Source organism: Denticeps clupeoides, chromosome 2 (genome assembly GCF_900700375.1).
Source record: "Denticeps clupeoides chromosome 2, fDenClu1.1, whole genome shotgun sequence".
NCBI classification, from domain to species: domain Eukaryota; kingdom Metazoa; phylum Chordata; class Actinopteri; order Clupeiformes; family Denticipitidae; genus Denticeps; species Denticeps clupeoides.
In genome coordinates, this window is record NC_041708.1 from 21,224,826 (window position 1) to 21,247,635 (window position 22,810).

At 39.5% G+C, this 22,810-nt stretch overlaps 1 protein-coding gene across 2 annotated transcripts in view; it reads right to left on the bottom strand.

The window, feature by feature from the left end:
* The window catches only part of pard3aa (par-3 family cell polarity regulator alpha, a), a 333,882-nt gene extending 312,857 nt beyond the window's left edge, over window positions 1-21,025 (bottom strand). For both annotated transcript variants that reach the window (XM_028959719.1, XM_028959710.1), the window contains exon 1: window positions 20,708-21,025. In XM_028959719.1, coding sequence (XP_028815552.1) covers window positions 20,708-20,827 — 120 coding nt within the window. In that variant the 5' untranslated portion in view covers window positions 20,828-21,025. The remainder of the gene's footprint in view (window positions 1-20,707) is intronic.
* Between the last annotated feature and the right edge of the window lie 1,785 nt (window positions 21,026-22,810).

The following is a 22,810-nucleotide window of genomic DNA, read 5'->3' on the forward strand; positions in this document are numbered from 1 at the left end:
GTTTCATAATCCTGGTCCAGGAGGCCCACCAACTGACCAGATGTTTTAACACCCTAATAAAAAATATGGCAGGATATAAGCAACTTCCCAGCAGGTTTCCCTCAAGAGCAAACACTACCCTATAGCATTTAATGATAAGAAATGGCATATTGTGATTTAAACCGTGTATGAGATGGGTTTTCTGTGGTGACTGAGATATTGGATCATTCCAGGGATAAATTACTGCCAGTGAAGTGAAAGTGAAAATGATGAACATGCATGATGCACAGCACAGCACACGCTGCACACAACCAAAATGTTCTTAAGTAAAGTGAAGTGATTGTCACATGTGATACACAGCAGCACAGCACACGGTGCACACAGTGAAATTTGTCCTCTGCATTTAACCCATCACCCTGAGTGAACATGACAGGCGCCCGGGGAGCAGTGTGTGGGGACGGTGCTTTGCTCAGTGGCACCTCAATGGCACCTTGGCGGATCGGGATTCAAACCGCTTCCTTAACCGGTAGGCCACCACTGCCCCATTCTTTGCATTTAACCCATCACACTCAGTGAGCAGTGGACAGGGAGAGGTTTTTGGGCATGGTACCTTACTCTTTACTTTACTTTATTACTTTAAGGGCACCTTGGCGGTTTGGGATTTGAACTCGCAACCCTTCAGCTACAAGTCATTTCCTTAGTACTATGAGACTGCATTATAAAAACAATTTTTTTATAATGCAGTTATATATAATTTCTCTAAATTTCAACATCACATGCCCACTGCCTGCAGAATATGCTTATTTCTAAAGTCATCGCAGGACCCAGTTTTTGTGGTGTACACACCACTGAAGCAACAACAAAAAAAAAAAACTCCAACAACAAAATCTGAGCTGGGGCCAGATGACTGCATTATAAAACAAGGTACGCACATTGCCAACCGCCGTGCCACCATTTGGCTGTACCTACCTTCAATACAGCCTTTTGCTGCATTTGGAGTGTCACAGACACTCCAAATGACTAGATATATTTTTAGTAACATGGCTTTTGACAAACGTTATTTTCCAGCATGGTACTGTAAGAGGATGCAACCTATGCAGTAAGTCAATTTCCTTAATATTTCCTTGCTACTAAATTCACCCCATTCACACAATAATGCTTTTCTCTAAAACGGATTTTCAGTCTCTAAAAACTTCAAATGAGAGTGTTATCTGAAATATTGTAATCCACACATAAAATGCAGAGAATGGCCCAAATGTTCTTTTAACACTCCTTTCACACCAGTAAGTGGCACAGTAACTTCCTGGCCTCGTTATGTAGCTGCTTTATGAGGTTCTGGAGCTGTTGCAGCATAACCACTTACTTGTTAGCCACCATCGTTGTATGTATGATGCGTTTGGGGTTATAGGTCAGGTTGGAAGTCAGGGACGTGTGCAGAATAACAATTTTGTGAAAAATGAAAACCCCATTGTGGAGATATGCAAGAGAGCAGGTGGGTTTCACATTTTAATCTGCGAATGCGAGGCAGCCATAGCTGAAACACCCCCTGGTGTTTTACGTTTGCGTTAATATGCGTTCACACAAATATCTAGAAAACATGAATTCATTCTGGAACACGTTTCAGAAAATAACCCTTCTAGATCCCCTGAAACACTGTTTCCGTGTGGATGCAAGGCCAGATCGAATAGAAATTTGACCTTTTTAGAGAAGAACGATCTCATGTGGATGGGGTCTAAGGTTAACTATTATATCAAAGTCAATTGAGAACAACAGTGACTCAGCCCCAAAGTGGCTGACACAGACACCCAAACTTTGTAACCTTCAGACAGTTAGAGCTTTGTGGAATGGGTTTCCATAGCTGAGCTGCATCCAAGCCTTACTGCAACAAGGTCCATGGAAACTGTCAGGCTCTGGAGCCATTTAATATTTTCTCAATGAACAAGTGTGAATTTGGCAAAATCCAGAAGAAAGTACTTGCCTGACCTCATTGTGCTTGATACTTTAGTACCAGTGAAGAGACATCTGAAGACATTTTGGACAATTTCATGTTCCCAACTTTGTGGTTACGTACCAGTAAAAGTCCATAAAGAGATGAATGGGTGAGTTTTGTATGGATAAACTTGACTGGTCTGCACAGAGCTCTAACTCAATAGAACAATTTCAGGATGAATTAGAGTGAAAACTGCAGTCCAGACCTTCTCATCCAACATCAACTGCCTAAGTGTTCCTCTGGAAAGATTGGTCAAAAAATAAATACATGCCTAAACCTTGTGGAAAGGGCAGGCAAACTCCATAATAAAGGCTATGGACTAACAATGGAACGTCATTAAAGTTTGTGCTTGTAGTGAAAGTGAAGTGATTGTCATTGTGCCAGCCCAGCACACAGTGCACACAGTGAAATGTGTCCTCTGCTTTAAACTCATCACCCTTGGCAACCTTCTGATTACCTTAACCTTAACCGCTAGGCCACCACTGCCCTAGGACAAGCAGTGTCCTAATACTGATGATCCTTTATTCATCCCACAAAGTAAAAAGAAGTTCAAAACCACCAGGACTCTTCCTAGAGCTGGCCAGCCACATTTACTGAGCAGGGGAAAAGGGCCTTAGTCAGGGAGGTGACAAAGAACCCAATGGTCACTCTATGATAGCTCCAGGGGTCCTCTGTGGACATAGTTGTCCTTCTAGAAGGTTCTCGTTCTCCTATCTCTGCAGCAATCCACCAATCAGGCCTGTATGGCAGAGTGGCCAGACGGAAGCCACTCCTTAGTAAAAAAGCACATGGCAGCTCTCGAGTTTGCAATCAGCTACCTGAAGGACTTGGGTTTGAACAGGTTTGGTGTGAATGCCAGGCATCACGTATGGAGGAAACCAGGCACTGTTCATCACCAGGCCAATACTATCCCTACAGTGAAGCATGGTGGTGGCAGTATCATGCTGTAATAATGTTTTTCAGCTGGGAGACTAGTCAGGATAGAGGGAAAGATAGCTGCAGCATGTGCAGAGACATCCTGCATGAAAACCTGCTCCAGAGGGCTCAGACTGTTGTGACAATTCATCTTTCAGCAGGACAACAACCCTAAGTACACAGCTAAGATATCAAAGGTGTGGCTTCAGGACAACTCTGTGAATGTCCATGAGTGGCCCAGCCAGAGCCCAGACTGGAATCCAATTGAACATCTCTGGAGAGATCTTAAATGGCAGTGCAACAACACTTCCCATCCAACCTCATGAAGCTTAAGAGATGCTGCAAAGAGAAATGGGCCAACCTGGCCAAGAATAGGCATGCCAACCTTGTGGCATCATATTCAAAAACATTTGAATTGCTGCAAAAGATGCACCAACATGTATTTTTATTTTTAATACATTTGCCAAAACCGCAAGCAAACTTTTTTTTCCACATAGTCATTATGGGATGTGTAGAATTCTGAGGGAAAAATGCATTTTTTGAAATGGACAAATGTGGACAAAGTTCATACTTTCCAGATGCACTGTAAGTCATATTGTTTACCAACTTGCTGAGAAATGCAGCCAAGCAAATCACGAGGAAACAGAAAATGGCATCCTCAACAAAGGACTTCATCAGGAGGATACAAATGGAAGATTTAGTCAATCACCAGATCTTAACCAAATTGATTATTCATGTTACCTGGTGAAGGGGTGTTAGTAGCCTAGTGGGTAACACACTCGCCTATGAACCAGAAGTCCCAGGTTCAAACCCCGCTTACTACCATTGTGTCCCTGAGCAAGACACTTAACCTTAAGTTGTTCCGGAGGGGACTGTCCCTGTAACTACTGATTGTAAGTCGCTCTGGATAAGGGCGTCTGCTAAATGCTGTAAATGTAAAAAAAAAAAAAAAAAAGACCAAAAAAAGAAGACAAAAATATGGCAGAGTAAAAGCAAAAAATGTACTGGCTATTGGTTCATGTAGTACTGATTTTCTATCGTATTTACCTCCTACTGAAATCAAACTAGAATTGGTTTAATGGTACAGAGCCAGACTGTGTCTCAGGACTCATCTACTGTGTCTGAGGCCATTAAACACTGGTGAAACAGATGAAGGGCTCCATCAATCACAGTTAAGGACCACTGGTATGCATTCTGTCTGAATGGGGCAAAAGAATGTGTTTGTGTGTATAGGGTCTGGGAGTTGTATGACCGCATTAAATAACTGTGTGTGTTGCTATGATGAGTAGCCAAAGTAGACACAATGTGTGTATGTTTCAGAAGAGAAAGGGAGTGCTTGACCAACAAACAATAAATTGAGTGCTCGTGGCAGGTATACTATACTATACTACAAGAGCAGCAAAACGTCCCCTCACATCGGTGATGAAAGGAAAAGCCCCTCAGCCCTAAAATCCAGACAAGAAAGCAAATTGACCATGGCTGGAATTTAAAACTCAATGAGGGCGTTGCCCTAGGCACTGCCATTCTGAAGGTGTGTTTGTGTGTGTGGCGTGGGAACTGGCACAGTCAAAATGGCTGTGTGTCCATTGCTTTAATGTGTATGTGCATGAATGCATGTGTGTGTTGTAAGGCTGTTGTTATCACTGTGTGGGTTTGAAGGTTGAACACTTGCATGTGGGTGGACAGTGCTCCTGATTGGAGAATTATACCACTTCAGACTCCTTTTTCTACCATGCTCTCAAGAGTTATATCAAGCCGAAGCAAAGCAAAGCAGAAACCCTACACCAATATCACAGCAAATTACTTTTCACACAATTTCACAAGCCAAACAACAGTGGAGCAGAAGTGCTGTTCACTTCAGCTGAATACCAGACAAGTCCTGACACAGCTATGTCCCTTCTCAAAAGGTCCCACTGTCAGGTTATTTTGGAGATAGTCTGTTTTACTCCACAGAGTGTCACTTCTGAAAGAACAATGCTGCGCTTTTGGAAATATAGTTTAACAAATGTGAATTAAATGTGTGAAATCAACTTCATGGACAGTGATAACTTGATGAAAAAAATGAATTATTCAAATAAGTTTATTTTTTCTCATTGAGTCAAAGGGTTTCCCAATAGGGCGACTTTGTTTAGAGCTATGAAACTCAATATCAAATCGAGGGGATCGAGATGAACATGCCATCTCCATGATGGGTGAAACTAATATGGAGCGATCACCTACAGCAGTTCACTCTGAGCACACCTGTAACACAATCTGCATACGCAATCTGATATGACACTGAAGACACCCCATAGTAGCCTACAACCTGGGCTACCTTAATCTCAATGCTAATCTGACCAGCCTCACGTGTTAAAGTACACATGAAGGAGAACTAATCAAATGCATTCCTTCCTAAAGTTGGAATGTTTTTCTTTCCAGGGCGCTAGGCAGCCGTTGCAAACCCTTCCATTTTTTCTGTCCCGCTTTGTGAACAGATTTTCACATTCTCTAGGAACCTTACTAAGACTCCACTCATGGAGTCAAAACCTTCATCAACATGATAAAAACAGATGAGAGCTGAGTCAGAGTGAAGTGTATCCTCACAACTCTGCCAGGTTAAAAACTGAGGCTGACAAGAGTTTATCTTAATATTCCTTTATTTATTTAATATTCCTGCTGCACATATCTCATGTGTTATGTGTCAACATGTGTGCCAATGTGTGTGTGCCTGTGAGATGAAGAGAGCACCACTGAATCAATGGCCTTGTTTCTCTGAACACAAACCATTGTTATCAGAGGGATACCCTGTAATCTGTTTGTTATAGAACGGAGGCAGGGTGGGATGGAGGGATGGGTGGACAGACAGACAACCATAACTGTCAGAGAAAAGGAGATATCATTGACATTCACAAAATTCACAAATAAATATCACACTATTCAAAGATATATTTCTTAATCAGCAATAAATGCTGATCATAACATAATTCACAAATATAATGTATAAATCTATTCACAAATACATAAAATAAAATTACAATAAAATTGTAAGTGATGCAATAATGTAAGTGCAGTTACATTTATTCACAAACCAATAAACCTGCATTTACAAACCATTTGTGAATACTCTTACTTTTTTTTTTCCTCAAAAGGAAGCCAATCAAATGTCTGAGGGTTTGATTTAATGCTGACAACAGCTACTTTTGCATAAAAAGAAAAGGCTTGCACATACACCATTTTTTCTTCACATATTCACCATTTTTGTTTTGTACATGAACTATATATATCCCCGCACATACACACTATATCCTTCAAAAATGGAATGTGTGATGTGCACAAAAAACAATGTGAATGCATATGTGGCAGGAGCAGTATGTGTGCATCGAAAAAAGTAGTGTATGTGCATGCTAATATTATAATGAGGACCATGCACATTTGCAGGCCCGCCCAGCTGGTCCTGTGGGCTCTGGACATCCAGACACCATCCTGGGAAAATGGCAGGAACAACTCAAGAGGTAGTACTGAGTCAAGCCATTAATTTAATGGCTGATCCCATCAGGTCATGATTAAATGCAGTCGATGAAAGCCCATTTCTTTCCCATGAACCACTCATGGGGATCAAATTGTCAGCATGCTTACATTTTGGCACTATTCCCATGCATACTAATAACAGTCTTAATTAACAACTGCTTTTATTGTGAGTGGGGACAAGCACAGACAAAACCTTAAGAACAAAAAGAATGAGAGTGTGTGAAAAATGAGAGATGACTAAACAAAACATCCATTCAGCTACAGTTGTAAGATAAACCATCCCTTATTGGGAAATATGGGTGTAAAAGGTACATTGTCATACTACAATTCACCAGTTCTAACATGGCCTATCAACTTTGTTCACAGAGATAATAAGCTATTTAACACAAATGTCTTCATATTCTTCATAGAAATGCCATGATTAAATGCATACCACATGAAAATAATACTAACATGATTTTATTAGAGGCACAGTGGTGTACAGTACTCAGTTTTGGGAATGTAATTACATTGAAAATGTAATTACATATCAACTATGTAAAATGTAATAGCAGTGTAACTTCCATTGTGTCCCTGAGAAAGACATTTAACCCTGAGTGTCTCATGGGGAACTGTTGCTGTAACTACTGACTAAGTTGCTCTGGATAAGGTTGTCTGATAAATGCTTCTGAAAATGTAAATAAAGATAATAAAATGTAATTAAGAAAATATAACAGCCACCACAAGATAAGACTTCAGGCCTCATTTTACTGTAAGATCATACAGTTAAAATCCACTTCTAAATATTCAACAGTCAAGAGTACTGAAAAATGTAAGGAACTTTATGGTTGCTCAGTGGTCCTCTGTCCTTTCTCACCTTCGTCCTGGTATACCATAGATAGAGACACTGTGTTTATCCCAAAGGAAATCTACCAAAAGCAGCCTGTAGCATTTGTTATTTTTCTCCAGTATACCACCTTCCTCGCAGTGTGGTAGTAATATGATACTAAACAGCTGCAGTCAACTCATAAATCACTGCTGTAATCAACTTCTCCTCCAGCTTGGTAACCTTGAGTAACCTTTCATAAAAAAAAAATACTTTAATACTTTTTACTTTTGCTTGAGTACATTTGTGAATAAGAAACTCTACTCTACATTGGGCAACATTTGACTCGATCCTTTTTAAAAACAATTATATGCTATATTTTTTCCAGACAGTAGATCGAACACATTTCACATACATACGTAGCAACAATAGTCACATGACATTGTTTCACCAAACAGACATAGCCATCTAATCACATGACCACAAACAAACCCGGGGTGGCAGTGCTCATCACAAATTCATCACACAGCACAGGGATGGAATGAAAATTGGCAGATGACACTGTATTCATTGCTAAAACCAAAGGTAACAGAAAGAATACAGAATCACAGTCTATCATATAGATCCTTTTAGCAGTTGTAAAGCATTTTGTTAAATGGTACTATAAGCTAAGACGACCACTATACATTACATTTACATTTACATTTACAGCATTTATCAGACGCCCTTATCCAGAACGACTTACAATCAGTAGTTACAGGGACAGTCCCCCTGGAGCAACTTAGGGTTAAGTGTCTTGCTCATGGTAGTAAGTGGGATTCAAACCCGGGTCTTCTGGTTCATAGGCGAGTGTGTTACCCACTAGGCTACTACCACCTCTACATATTCTATTTGACTAGTGATAACTAGTCAACTATCAGAATAGTCGTTAGTTGAAGCCCTATTGTTTCTATTGGTCGCTCGACAGAGAATCACAGCGTGCAAATGTTCAACAAAATGTAGCTTTGACTGTGGTGTGCGCAGAAGCTCTCTATGCAAAATTTGTTCTATTCATATTTGTTGGGCATCTCTTTCTCTTTAATTTATAATTGAAGACACTGTCTAGCTTTACCGTAGCCTGTCCCTTTACTTTATAATGGCAGACGCTGACTTTAACCCATTAGTGACTGCTTTCAGTTTCAATTTATGCTACATCCGAAATCTCATACTATATACTATTGTGACGAGCCGTCGCCGCAAGGTCAGGAAAGGAGAAATTAGAGTTTCAGAATACCGCTTTTTATTGAATGGAAGCCAGTAGGTGGCGCCAACAATCCTCCGGATTCTACAAAACTTCTCCGGATTCTTTTCCTACAACCCTACACCTCGTCCTCACGGTGTAAAGTTTCTCCCCTTGCACATGCTACATTAAATCCCCATAACACACACACACATCCCGAACCCCAACAGAACACATTTACAGATTAATATGGTTAACTATTTGCAGTCCCCAGGCGCGCCCGTCCCATCAGCGCGTATCTCACCCGCAAGGCATGCTGGTCCCAACTCATTGGCTGGGCTCCGCCGCCACCCATATATTGTATGTGAAAAACAGTATGCGAGGCAAGTAGTGTGTCCAAATTCATAGTTTGGATGCACCGATACCGATACCACATTTTCTAAAGTACTCATACTCATTAAAAGTCTGCCGATACCGGGGACTGATACCACGGTCTGAAAAATGTCTGTGTTTGAGCAGCGTGTAAGAGGTTAATCACAGGCACCAAGTGCCCGCTGAAGCAAACTCTTGCAAGACGAGAGAAAATGTCCAGAGACAATCCACGTGCTTTGAAAATAATGGGCAATTATCGAGTACATTGCATGGAGTGACCAGCCACCCTCGGAGGTAGAAAATGTGGGATTCCTGCGTCTCCTCCATGTAGTATGTGATTTCGGACGCAGCATTAATTTATGTGCCAAGCATTTGTGTGTCCAAATTTGACCAATCAGATGGGCCCTTACTATCTTTATACCCGCCTCCCAAGTAGGCGATATAATGCTATTGGCTAGATTGGGCCATATAATGTTAATATACATTTTTATTTACGTGGATGTTGGCAACATGTTAGTGTTTCTACTACATACCAATTTATTTAAGGCCTGTACACATTGTTTTATTTCATTTTTGTTTAATAATATTTTTATGTATATAAAAAACAGGCAAGGCAAGGAAATATTTTGTTTAAAAGATGCTCTTGTTTTAAGACACTCTTGATGAGTGTATGGTACACTCATTTAAATAAAAAATAATCTTTAAAAGCAATTAATATTTTGTTGGCAGGTCTATGGTAACAGCAAACAAAAAATCAGAATATCTGCTGAGGGTTTTAAGTCATTCATAATTACTTTTTAGCCTGAATTAGATTTATTTAGATCAGATGAATATATATTACCTGTTTAAAAAAGCATTTCTCTGGGGAAATGTAATATCGCAAGAAATATCATTATCGCAATATTTAACAACAATATTGCATATTTTCCCAATATCATGCAGACCTAAACCCTACTATCCCTGCCATTAACCAGAATAGGGCAGCATTGCATGATACCCAGATCACAGTGCACACTAAATGGACACTGTCCAACAAGCCTCTTAATCAAGTTGGAAAATGGGCCTACTGCAACTTGATTCAAGTCTGAACTGCTTAAAGCTAAAGTTTAAATTAGCCAGGAAACCTAAGAGCGAGACGTAAGACAAAAACACGTGAGCACCACAACAAGCAGGGTTAGCCGACGGCAGCGCTGGCTTACAGAGCGAATGAAGGTTATTATCACCAGCAACAATTTTCTTTGCCATGTGGAAATCTTGGTGATGTAACCTTAATCAATTCATTCAAAAGAGAGTAGTGATACATATCATTTAAAATATGAATGCAAAGTCAATATACAGTACAGGCAAAATGTTTGTACACACCTTTTCATTCAATGTGTTTTCTTTATTTTCATGACCATTTACATTGGTAGATTTTTTTGTACTTAACATGAAATGTGAAATAACTGAAAACTTGCTTTATATTCTAGTTTCTTCAAAATAGTAACCCTTTGCTCTGATTACTGCTTTTCACACTCTTGGCATTCTCTCGATGAGCTTCAAGAGGTCGTCACCTGAAATGGTTTTCCAACAGTCTTGAAGGAGTTCCCAGAGGTGTTTAGCACTTGTTGGCATCTTTGCCTTCACTCTGTGGTCCAGTTCACCCCAAACCATCTCAATTGTGTTTAGGTCTGGAGACTGTGGTGGCCAGGTCCCATTTTTTGTTAAGTACATAACTCCACATGTGTTCATTCATAGTTTTGATGACTTCAGTGAGAATCTACCAATTGAAATTATATGTAACAGGAAAGGTTTCTGATAATGGTTGAACAAGAAAGGCATCAAACTCTAGCAACACTTATAGTGCAACAAATAATTGGTACTTCATCTAAATTAATGCATATTTACATTTCAAAAACTAAAAAGACTTGGAGGAAATGATTCATTTACCCATACCTTACTGCAAATGGCAGAAAAGATGATCCTCAGAAATCAAATTTTAAGCCAAAACGCACCACCTTGACAACACAACCCCTCTAACCACAACAGAAACTCCCAAGAGGGTCAACAAAACTTGTCATGACCTCATGCTGTTAGTTTTTGCCACAATTTTACTTTTCAAAATCCTGAAGAAAGGGCAGAGGGAAAGGTAAACAGAGTAGGAGAGACAGGAATGCAAAGGCCTATGATAAAGCACAAACATGTTTCATACAGGAGCTTGGCTTGACTCGAGAGCCATGAGTGTCAAGTATTTCTGTTCTGTTACAGCCTGTTGATGATCCAGCAAAAACAACATCCCTGTGAGCACCAGGAAACACTCGGAGACAGCTTGATCTTGGGCAAGGGCAGAGTTTAAAAACCAGTGAATGTTCACCAGCTCTTCATTAAAATCCTCTAGCTCTGAACATCTTGAGCCTTTTTACAAGATGATATTTTGTGTAACCACTGGCGATTGAATCTAAATCATAAACACATAAAAACAAACATAGCCAAATAAGAGTTCAAGCTGAGGCTTGAAACAGCCTCAGAGAAAGACAGAACTGACAGCTCTGAATGTTCTACAGGTTGCGTGGAGGATATGCTGACAGATCAGAAAGAAAGATCAGCACATACATATTTGTCAGACTTCATGTAAATGTGGTTGTGAGGAATCAGATAATCATACCTTACATATACATATGTCCTGAACCGCATTCAGTTATCTTACCATAGCATTAAAACCCCGTAGACAGCTGAGGGAAGCATCGAGCAGAATATATACCTAGGCATCACAATTACCTTAAATTATAATTCAATCAATTCATCATATATCATGAATGCTAATTTTGGACAATGAATATGTTAAGTGGCATAGTTCATTATTCTATGTGATTCCCTTATAAGAGAAATCATTCTTTTATATTTAAGATTTTGAGTATTTACTTATTGTATATTTACTTATTGTATATTTACTTATTGAACAGGCTGAACAATCAATTTAAAAAAACTTAAATCTATAAACTACATACATATAATTATAATGCCATTGTAATATCATAATATTATAAGTAAGGGTAGCATGGCCCACCCAACTTAAAGCTCATCAACACCTTGCCAAACCAGCAAATGGTGCAAATCATGCATTTAAAGTGAAGCCAAGTTGCAGTTTAAAAAGATTATTAATTTGATGAATTCCATTAATTTCAGTTTGGGCTAACCTCAGATACATTTCAATCAGACATGGGAAAAACCTCTGATGGCCCAAACACACTAGAAGGAGGTGCACTCTATGTAACAGGTGAGAACAGATTTGGAGAGATAAGGATCTTCATCCTTGACAGCAAAGCTTCCAACACAGAAAATATTTGTAAAGCTACACAGGTGTGACAGCTCTCTGTTCGACTAGAGAAAGTCAAACCTTCCTTCAGACATTCAGATCCAGCACTAATCCAGGGGTTGGTCCAGTCCTGCCTTGACTACAGCGGTGAAGTTCTGTCTATTCACTCTGCTTATTAAACAAAGTCCATGTCATTAAAAGTGCTGCTAAAATGTGTTTAATCCATTCTGTGCATTCAGGTCATCCATGTTTACTTAGATCCATTTTTTTATGTCTATTTCACTTGCTACTGCATTCGTCCTTTCTCCATTCAGTATGATACAAGTTGACTGTCAGTCAGAAAAGATGGGAAAGGACAGATACTGAAACAAGACTAAAACTAGCATGAGGCTGTATTTATGAAGAAAAATGGAAATTTGAATTTATGAAAAATAAATGTAGTAAATGTAACACAATTTATATTATTTAGTCAAGTACATTTCAGATTAATAATATTGATACATACTAGATTCTTTCACATTGACTGGAAGTGACTGAATTGAAAAACTGAAATCACATTATGTTTGCCCACCTCCGGAAATGGAAAAAGGATTGGAGGGCAGGTTCGTTTACATGTGCCTGCCTATTGGGGATGAACTGAACAAGGAGGTCACCAGTTGGGTGATTGCTAGTTCGGTTGATGAGTTGATGAATCTGTACAGATAGAGTGGGAAATGCTGTGAACATAACGAGTGCTCTCACCTGCGCAACTACTAAACAGCGGTGGTCTCTGTTCTCACTCTTCATAAAATTATTGAAATAACTTTTTAAAAACAAGACTTTCACAAGTTGTAAGCCATCAAGTTGACATTACAGTTTAAAATCTCATACGAGTGATATAAGAGTGATAAAATTGCAATGGAATAATACAATAAATTGGTATTAAGGAATTGAATATTATGTTGCTTTAACATGATTTTTTCAAACAATCTTACATGAATTAAATATTTTGCTTTAGAGTAACAATTCATTGAGAAAAAGAGAAACATTTATGTTGGTTAGCCATATTGTAATCATGTGGTACCAATGTATACATTGAAATCAAATAAAATGGATATTTTTTTCAGAGGAAGGCAAACTGTGCCAATTTACCCGATACTCCCTCACCAAGCATCCTGATGAACAACTGATATACTGATACATGCCTATTATCAACCCTTAACAGCACCTAAACATAAAACTGTTACCATTCCCACTCATGTACATTCATGTTTTTGAATGTTTAAAACAGCAGGTACGTCTGAGAAACCAGTCCAGTTGAAATGCATATGATAATCAAATGTAAATAAATGCTTTAAACCCTCTATAGATATAATGCTAGTGGACTATTCAATCTTTTTGAATATCTTTCTTAAACACAGATCCCTAGCACAAAATGACCTAGAGGGGTTCCAAGAGGGAAGTGTTAAACACAGAATAAAGGAGGATTTTTTTTTCTTTTTGACCATGGTTATTATTATGTGTAAGTAATGATACAAGGCATGTTGATTCATGTTGATCAGTGAGGATGGCGACAGTAAACCTGAACAACAGGAATTGCCAGTGTCTGTTTCCTCAAGAGAAAGCAGCTGGCAATCTAAAAATAATGAAAATATATATAAAAGGTTTATCACCTTTGAGGCCAGAAAAAAGTAAATAAACCAGTCTTATCTGTGTGACAATGGTTTTTTTTTGTACATTAAAAGGCTTAATGTACAAGGTTTGTACATTAATAAAGGTCACACTCACACTAGGTGACACAAGTGGACATAGTACCAGTCGATGATGATAATGCCTGTTGTGCTAAACGCTGTGGATCAGAGACATCCTTTTCAATACATAATAACTAAAATTGGCTAAGAGTACATCTTTACTGTGTTAGTTTTACTGTACTGACAATGAAGCATTGGCCTACATGAAACAGTTTAATAACAGCTCACAATTCTGCTAAAATTACATTTGTAATACATTTCACAATAACTACATTTTTATACTTAAGGTCTCATATTAATTGGAAAGTATACATTATACCACTGAGGTACCACTGAGCAAAGATATTCCCAACACACTGCCCCCCGGCTGCCTGTCATGGCTGCCCCTTGCCCACCAAGGGTGATGGTTAAAAGCAAAGGACACATTTCGTTGTGTCACCGTGTGCTGTGCTGCAGTGTTTCACAATGACAATCACTTCACTTTCACTGACAGTTCATGTTTGGTTTTGTTTTTTTAAGAACGGTAAGTAGTTATAGAATATTTAGGCAGTTGCAGGTGTTTTGGTGAATTTTGGATGAAGTATAGTGGGTCAAGTGTGGGGGATGTCAACTGTAGGGCCTGTCAAAGCCCATTGAGACATGCTGTATGTGATTATGGTCTACATAAATTTTTTTTGTTGTTGTTGTTGTTGTTGTTGCACTGACAGGATGGGGTTTAAATGGTCCTGAACGTGGAAGTGTGGTGCATCACCGTTCTGTCAAATGGACTTCCGTTTTAAACGTATAAGGTGAGTCTTCTGATCAAATTCAAAACTCTACTTCCTAGTGCTTGCTACTCAGGAAGAGAATGGGTGGATATACTAATGTTCCTCTACGTTTTAGCGAAGGGATGCATTCTTTTGCGTTGTGAATGTTTTTAATCATTCATTTCTCAAAAAGGGCAGTGACTCTTTACTGAACTTCATAATTACAGGGATTCGGCTCTGGCAGCCCGAGTTCTCTGGAGATTTGCCTGCCTGCACATTATGTAATAAAACAAAAGTGGTGCGCCAAGCCCATCTCCATGAACACCGCACTGCAACACACTTCGTCCAATGACGTCACTCTAAATAATAAAAGCGTTGTGTATTTCCCTCCTGGACAAATTCTACCAAGGTGCTTTTTATGCCTCTGATTAAACAGAGGGATCAATCTTTTTTAAATGGAGGTGTGTGCCTGCTGAAGCTAAGGGTCTGGAGGGAGTGAAAGAGTAGATCACTCTCACTGACCCATAAAAAAAGATCTGATCTAAAAGGAGGAGGGCTCCCTGAAAAAAAAAAAAAAGTAATTTCACAGATGAACATAAAGCTGCCAAAAGATACACACACACGACCTGGGGTCGCTGTTCTGACACTCATGGGGGTGGTGTGAAGACAGACATGGTGATTTGGAATGGTGGCCAGAAGTTCTGGGGGTCCTGCTATGCCTGTTATAGGGACAAAGAGCAGAACGATGATCCCAGTCTGTAGGATTTTACGCAGCATAAAAAGTCTCTAACTTAATGCACTTCATCCTGTGAAAAGGAAGAGGAAGTGCATTAAATGCAACGTGCAATAAATGTGTCATTTTAAAGAGCTATTAGCATTTAAATTATTTGCACATTTGTTAATATTATTTGGAATTGATATGTCTGCTAATGATTCATTATCAATCCACTGGTCGATAAATCAATTACTTTTACATTTTTGTACTGCATCAAAAAGCTGTAATATTTTGACAAAATTCAGCTTTTCAAAGTTTTGCTTTTGCAAATTTCACATTTGTCTAGTAAAGTTATGCATTATGTTGCAATATTGTTGTACAATTGTTGTACTGCAAGAATTTCCAGAATAATTTATGGGTCCTTTGGTCGTCCACCTAAAAATATTTGGCATTCAACAAACACCATTATGACCAGCATTCAAATATAGCATCGTAGGCCCAATTATTTTGTTCCTAATTTGAAAATGATTTATTATTGACTGTCATCCACTGTCAATACTGCAGTCAAACACAGTAAGTGTACAACATTGAGTCTTCGAGAGGACATCCTAGTAACAATTGGGACGAAAGGGCCTATAATAGCTGACGCAAGACCCAAGGTTCATTTGTCAATACCATACCAAGTAATTCTGTAGATGTACTAAGCCAACACAAAGTCTCTTTCTATCAGAGTCTCACTGAAAACCCCGTCTTGCTTTTAAAGTAAGTGAAGATGAAAATTTCCACTAGCAGTTTCATAGCAACTTCACCTTCCATTTTCTGTGGTTTTTCTGGAAACATCCTCATTCACGATGCATTCTTCTGTAATTGCAGGCTCCAGGGGGTTAGCTCAAGACCTTGACTGCTGCCAAAACGCCTGCTTCAGGTCAGAGAATGGCGGCCAAGTTAAACCAAGTCAGCTGCAGAGCTGGGACTAGATCTAAATACTGACATACTCTCAGAAATCTTGTTTGTGTAACATGAATCTGAAATCTGATTTGGTTTTCAGCCCTTAGAAAATAATGTTAGAACTGAGAAACCTCAGTCCTACAAGTCCAGTATAATCTATGAGACTATATGAAAAGCAATCAAAGTAGAATAAATAATGATATGGTGGTATGAATTTTAATGTGAACACACATTTCAATATTGTCACATAACCAAAATGTTTAATTTGTTAATTGCATAATGCTATAACTTATGTTGTCTGTGATCTAGAGATTTAATGATATCAGGATAATTACTGTTATCACACAGATCTTCTATATGTGTATATATCCCAGTCAGCTAGATAATAGATTTAATGAAGAGTATACTGGGAATTGTTGAAATAGCTGAGATAAACTGATTATTTTTCTGCTTTGTCTCTCAGGATTTTGAGGAGAGTGCTTGGTGGTCTGCGGATGATTGTGATTTATCATCAGCCTGGAGCGTCTAGCATGCCAGATTCTGCTCTAGAATGCAAAGCTGTTATTATAAGACGCCGTGGCGAAGGCACCCTGTGCCAATCAGTAATATTCAGTTCTGTTGAATTACACTTCGGTGGAAGGAGATGAGACGATTTTTGAATGGTTAATGACAGGAGTGTGTTACCATTACTCCTGTTTCATCTTGTCTCATACACGTCATCAGCTTTAAAAAAAAAAAATACACAATTTTTTACTGCTTTCATGATGCATTTTAGTTATTTAAATAAGGGCATCCAATGCACTATGACGCTGCTGGAATATAATTTAAATATTTGAAGACCCTGAAAATAAAGATTTAAGTACATTGAAGTATATTTAACATTAAATTATTGATAATTAAGTGAAGAATATTGGGTGTTGGGTTTCCAACACAAAACTCTTTCAATCCAGTAATGACAAATTTGTTTACAAATTGCTTGTGTGGCCCAATAACAGTGCAATTATTTCCACTTATTACAATTATTCCCACTAGATTCCCAAGATTTCCTGCTCCAGCCCTTCGCCTCGTGACAAAAACGATGATCAGTCATATTAATTATCGGACCAACCCCTATAACATAATGAACTTTACATAAGTGCAGTAATGAGAACTTCTGCTTCATTAATCTGTTTACTCTGAATAATAAAAATAACTACTGCATAATAACTTATTAATTTTGGTAATGGTATTTTTTTTTCATTAAAATACCACAACAAACTAAATTTGCACCAGTTCTTTTTGTAAAAATCCTTTTGACTATTTCCACGGTTGGTATAATATTCGTAGCAGCACAGTGCTTTACCTAATTAGCAGGACGATTTATGCTGTAGGATGCTGTTAAGCTGCTGCTGCATTCAGACAAGTGTTCAACCCCGACTGCAGCACTGGTGGCAAGAGATGAAAATCCCGCTTGCTCCATGAGCATCTACCCAACCCATCTCATAGAACCCAGCTAAACTGAGCTCTACCTTAATCACTAATATAATGACAGATATCATTAAATTCATACTTTTGCATCACTATGGGTGCTCGTGTATAACATAACACCGAACGATCATATTCCATTTTCCCTTCAAATTTCTTGCGGATAGTAGTTGAGTACTAGTTTAGTTAACTGTACTATACTGTTACTGTATTTTATTTTTGTCACATATGTGTAACTCAACAGTGAGCAGCTAGTTGGAATCTGGAGTTAGTTAAAATGTACCATTATTTTGCAATATTTCCCGCACACTTCTAAAGATTGAATGTTTCCTGAGTGGGGATCATATCGCATGCACTGTGATGTAATTATTTTTGAAAGAAAGGAATCCATTAGTACAACACACACAAGTGCTGTCCTAGACATGAATTGATCTCCTTTGTGATCACAATCCAGCCACAAAAGATTTTCAATACAAGGTGCACTGATGAAAATCAATGACCTAGAAGGCCCCGGGCTTGGAAAGCAAATAAGGAGGAGGACGCAAGCGAGCTATTGATGAAGAGCTCACTTCCCCGCCTCCAACTGCCATGTGACGGCGCACTACAATGTCCCACATAAAAGCCTGATTCAGCAAAGCTCGTTGGAGGCCCACTTCAAGTATTAGGGTGGGGGGCTGAAGAGAAAACTACACTAAAGCCCAATAAATGATGCTGCTGCCAAAATTCTGCTGAAGCAAGATGAAAGTAGCACGCCCTTACAAATCCCTTTACTTCTATCCTCTGTTCATTGCTTTAGTGAAGTAAATACACACTCGAGATACTGATGAAGTTTTAACCTATAACCTAAATGATGGTTGTAGGTCTGGTAAATTGGCAACATTACCATTGCTGGAATACAGTGGTATTGTTATACAGCATGTATACATTATTTGTCAGCTATTAATTACAATATTGTCGTGCCATTTCTTAATACTCAATACTTTGATATGACAACTAAGATCACAGTAGTAAAATGAAAAAGAAAAAAATATCAAAAACATAATGCTGGAATGTGTTTCTATTTTTTACATTTTTACTATGTTTTTAATATAAATAATAATTAGCATTTTTGCAGCAATTTGGGCCTGCCCCTGGTGTTTAAATGTGCTCTATAAATAAAAGTAAACTTGACTTAATAATAAATATACTGACAGCTGAAATTGTTGCATTGTTACGATATGCATCAATGCAACATAAAAACCTCAAAAAATCCCCATTATTTAATCAGGGTCTGACTAACAAATCAGAGCTGAACAGATCAGTGCCAGGTTACCGGGGTCATAAAGCAATAACTGCATTATGCATAATGCTGCAGAATCAGCACAACCCTGATCCAGAGATGTGCTAATGATTAATGATTGGCAGTTTTTTGCATGAATAAGATATTACTGATCATAACACCGGTCACTTGCTTCATACCTGCTATTAGAATGTCTCCTCATATTTAGAGACGAGGTCTCTACAGCATGTCAACGTCAAATTATCATCCGTTGAAATCCAAAATAATTATTCTTCTTGAATTGCCCTCAGGCTGAGGCTGCTGGCTGTTCTGGGACTTTCATGTCCCATTAAGCAGCCAAGGCAAACTGTTTATTCAGTCTGGATTTCAAGCTCTAGTTTCAGGAACCAGCGAAACACTCTGAACTGGAGCAGGCCCAGTAGACAACCGCCCGTTCCTCTGAAAAACAGGGAGCGCCTTGCCAAAGATGCCAAATGTCATCAGAGGACTAGGAATTTTATTCAAGGACGGATCATTCATTGGGAGCATGGCATATTTCATGGACAGCCTAAACATTTCCACCCTGAAGATCACCGAATCCTCTTCCACCATCTCACCAACCCTCGCCAAACTCCCCCTGCCTCTCTACAGGAGCCCGAGAAGCAATACATCAAGGGGTGATTTTTGTCCATGCGAATGCAAAAGAAATACCCTGGCAGCAGCCAAGACGGTTCGGCAAACTATTCAAGGCCCGTAAAGCAAAGCGTCCAGTGACGTGACGCCCATGTCAACGCTGCACACGGGGCCCAGAAGGGGCAAGTCCAGGCCTAATAAAGACCCTCTTTAAAAACACAACCATTATAGCGGTCTTACGCTTGCATTAAATAACTTTAGAACCTTAAACTACATCACAGTCGCTTAACAAAGTTAAATAAAGAATGTAAAAGTGTAAAATGTTAAACGTACGTTGAGACTTGACCACCGAACTGGCCATAAATAAAGAGGACCGGTAATTGTAAGGTAAGTGCCACTGAGCGAGGTACCAACTGAGCGAGGTACCAACCCCACACAATGCTGCCCAGGCGCCTGTCATGGCTGCCCACTGCTCACCAAGGGTGATGGATAAAAGCAGAGGACACATTTCGTTGTGTCACCGTGTGCTGTGCTGCTGTGTTTCACAATGGCTTCACTTTCATGACTGTAGTAGGCAGAGAAATACAAATAAATGTTAATTAATTAACTAGGTTGTAACTGCCTGCTCAGGACCACTCGGGATTAAAAGGTGTGTGAAGTGAAGCCACCACCCCGCGGTATCTGACACTTTTCCATGACGCGCCACAGTGTCACTCGTTCCCGCTCCTCTTCCACGAGGAATTCGCGTATGAGAAATCGCGAAATGAACCATAGTAGTACAATGTACACAGCATTCACACATATCCTGGTAAAACTAAAGTGAATTTGGGAAAAACCCGTGACCAGTTACGGTCACTCACTGCTTTTTTCCCAATCAGGAAGTTTTCTTCCAAACCTGAATGGAACTTTTGCTTCCGAAACCTGGAACAAACTAACAAACTCATAATAAAGCGAGATCGGACTTCATGAAAATAAACTCGTTGTTCATTTCTCGTGGTTCCTTTTTTCGTGTGTGGGGGGGTTTCCAACGCGAGGTGAGTAAAACAACATTCCCAGTTTTCAGTTTTCCCGTATTCCCCGTGGCTCCGCCAGGAAGCGCCATGTTGAGCGCGTCGCGTCCCGGGGTCTTACCTTGGAGATGGCTTTCCTGTAGCGCATCGTCGCCTGCTCGATCAGACTGTGCACTTTCATATTCCCGTCCCCGCAGGGAACGACCACCCGCGTCCTCCCAAAACACACGGTCACTTTCATAGCAGCTGCCCGGTATTCCCAGCGATCCAAAAAAAAAAACAGGAGCCTTAAGTGCGCTGCGGGTCTGGGAAGAAGCCCTGGTCACCGGTTCTCTCGGGCGGCCAGAACGTTAGATCCGAGGCGCAGGACGTGTAGAGGACCATGTTCCGTCCGCGGCGGAGCTCCCACGATCGGCCACCTGTTCGGCGTGTGCCGCAGGGCGGACTGGGGCTGCAGACTCCCCTCGCTGGCGACGCGGAGAACTACCGACCGGCCTCCAACTTCTAACACTCGCTCTGTCGTGCCGGGAGGGGGCTTCCAGTTCCACCTAAAGAGTAGAAATATTTTACATTTACAGCGTTTACCTCATCCACAGCCACTTACATTCGGTACTTAGAGGGAAATATTTTACAATTTACAGCGTTTACCTCATCCAAAGCCACTTACAGTCGGTAGTTAGAAGGAAATGTTTTAAAATTTACTGCGTTTACCTCATCCAGAGCCACTTACATTCGGTACTTAGAGGGAAATATTTTACATTTACAGCATTTACCTCATCCAGAGCCACTTACATTCGGTACTTAGAGGGAAATATTTTACAATTTATAGCGTTTACCTCATCCAGAGCCACTTACATTCGGTAGTTAGAAGGAAATATTTTAAAATTTACTGGGTTTACCTCATCCAGAGCCACTTACATTCGGTAGTTGGAAGGAAATATTTTAAAATTTACAGCGTTTACCTCATCCAGAGCCACTTACATTCGGTACTTAGAGGGAAATATTTTACAATTTATAGCGTTTACCTCATCCAGAGCCACTTACATTCGGTAGTTAGAAGGAAATATTTTAAAATTTACTGCGTTTACCTCATCCAGAGCCACTTACATTCGGTAGTTGGAAGGAAATATTTTAAAATTTACAGCGTTTACCTCATCCAGAGCCACTTACATTCGGTACTTAGAGGGAAATATTTTACAATTTATAGCGTTTACCTCATCCAGAGCCACTTACAGTCAGTAGTTAGAGGGAAATATTTTACATTTACAGCGTTTACCTCATCCAGATCCACTTACAGTCGGTAGTTAGAGGGAAATGTTTTACAATTTACAGCGTTTACCTCATCCAGATCCACTTACAGTCAGTAGTTAGAAGGAAATATTTTACAATTTACTGCGTTTACCTCATCCAGAGCCACTTACAGTCGGTAGTTAGAAGGAAATATTTTACAATTTACTGCGTTTACCTCATCCAGAGCCACTTACAGTCGGTAGTTAGAAGGAAATATTTTACAATTTACAGCGTTTACCTCATCCAGAGCCACTTACAGTCGGTACTTAGAAGGAAATATTTTACAATTTACTGCGTTTACCTCATCCAGAGCCACTTACAGTCGGTAGTTAGAAGGAAATATTTTACAATTTACAGCGTTTACCTCATCCAGAGCCACTTACAGTCGGTACTTAGAAGGAAATATTTTACAATTTACTGCGTTTACCTCATCCAGAGCCACTTACAGTCGGTAGTTAGAAGGAAATATTTTACAATTTACAGCGTTTACCTCATCCAGAGCCACTTACAGTCAGTAGTTAGAAGGAAATATTTTACAATTTACAGCGTTTACCTCATCCAGAGCCACTTACATTCGGTACTTAGAGGGAAATATTTTACATTTTCAGCGTTTACCTCATCCAGAGCCACTCACATTCGGTAGTTAGAAGGAAATGTTTTACATTTACTGCGTTTACCTTATCCAGAGCCACTTAAATTCGGTAGTTAGAAGGAAATATTTTAAAATTTACTGTGTTTACCTCATCCAGAGCCACTTACATTCGGTAGTTAGAAGGAAATATTTTACAATTTACAGCGTTTACCTCATCCAGATCCACTTACATTCGGTAGTTAGAAGGAAATATTTTACAATTTACTGCGTTTACCTCATCCAGAGCCACTTACAGTCGGTAGTTAGAAGGAAATATTTTACAATTTACAGCGTTTACCTCAT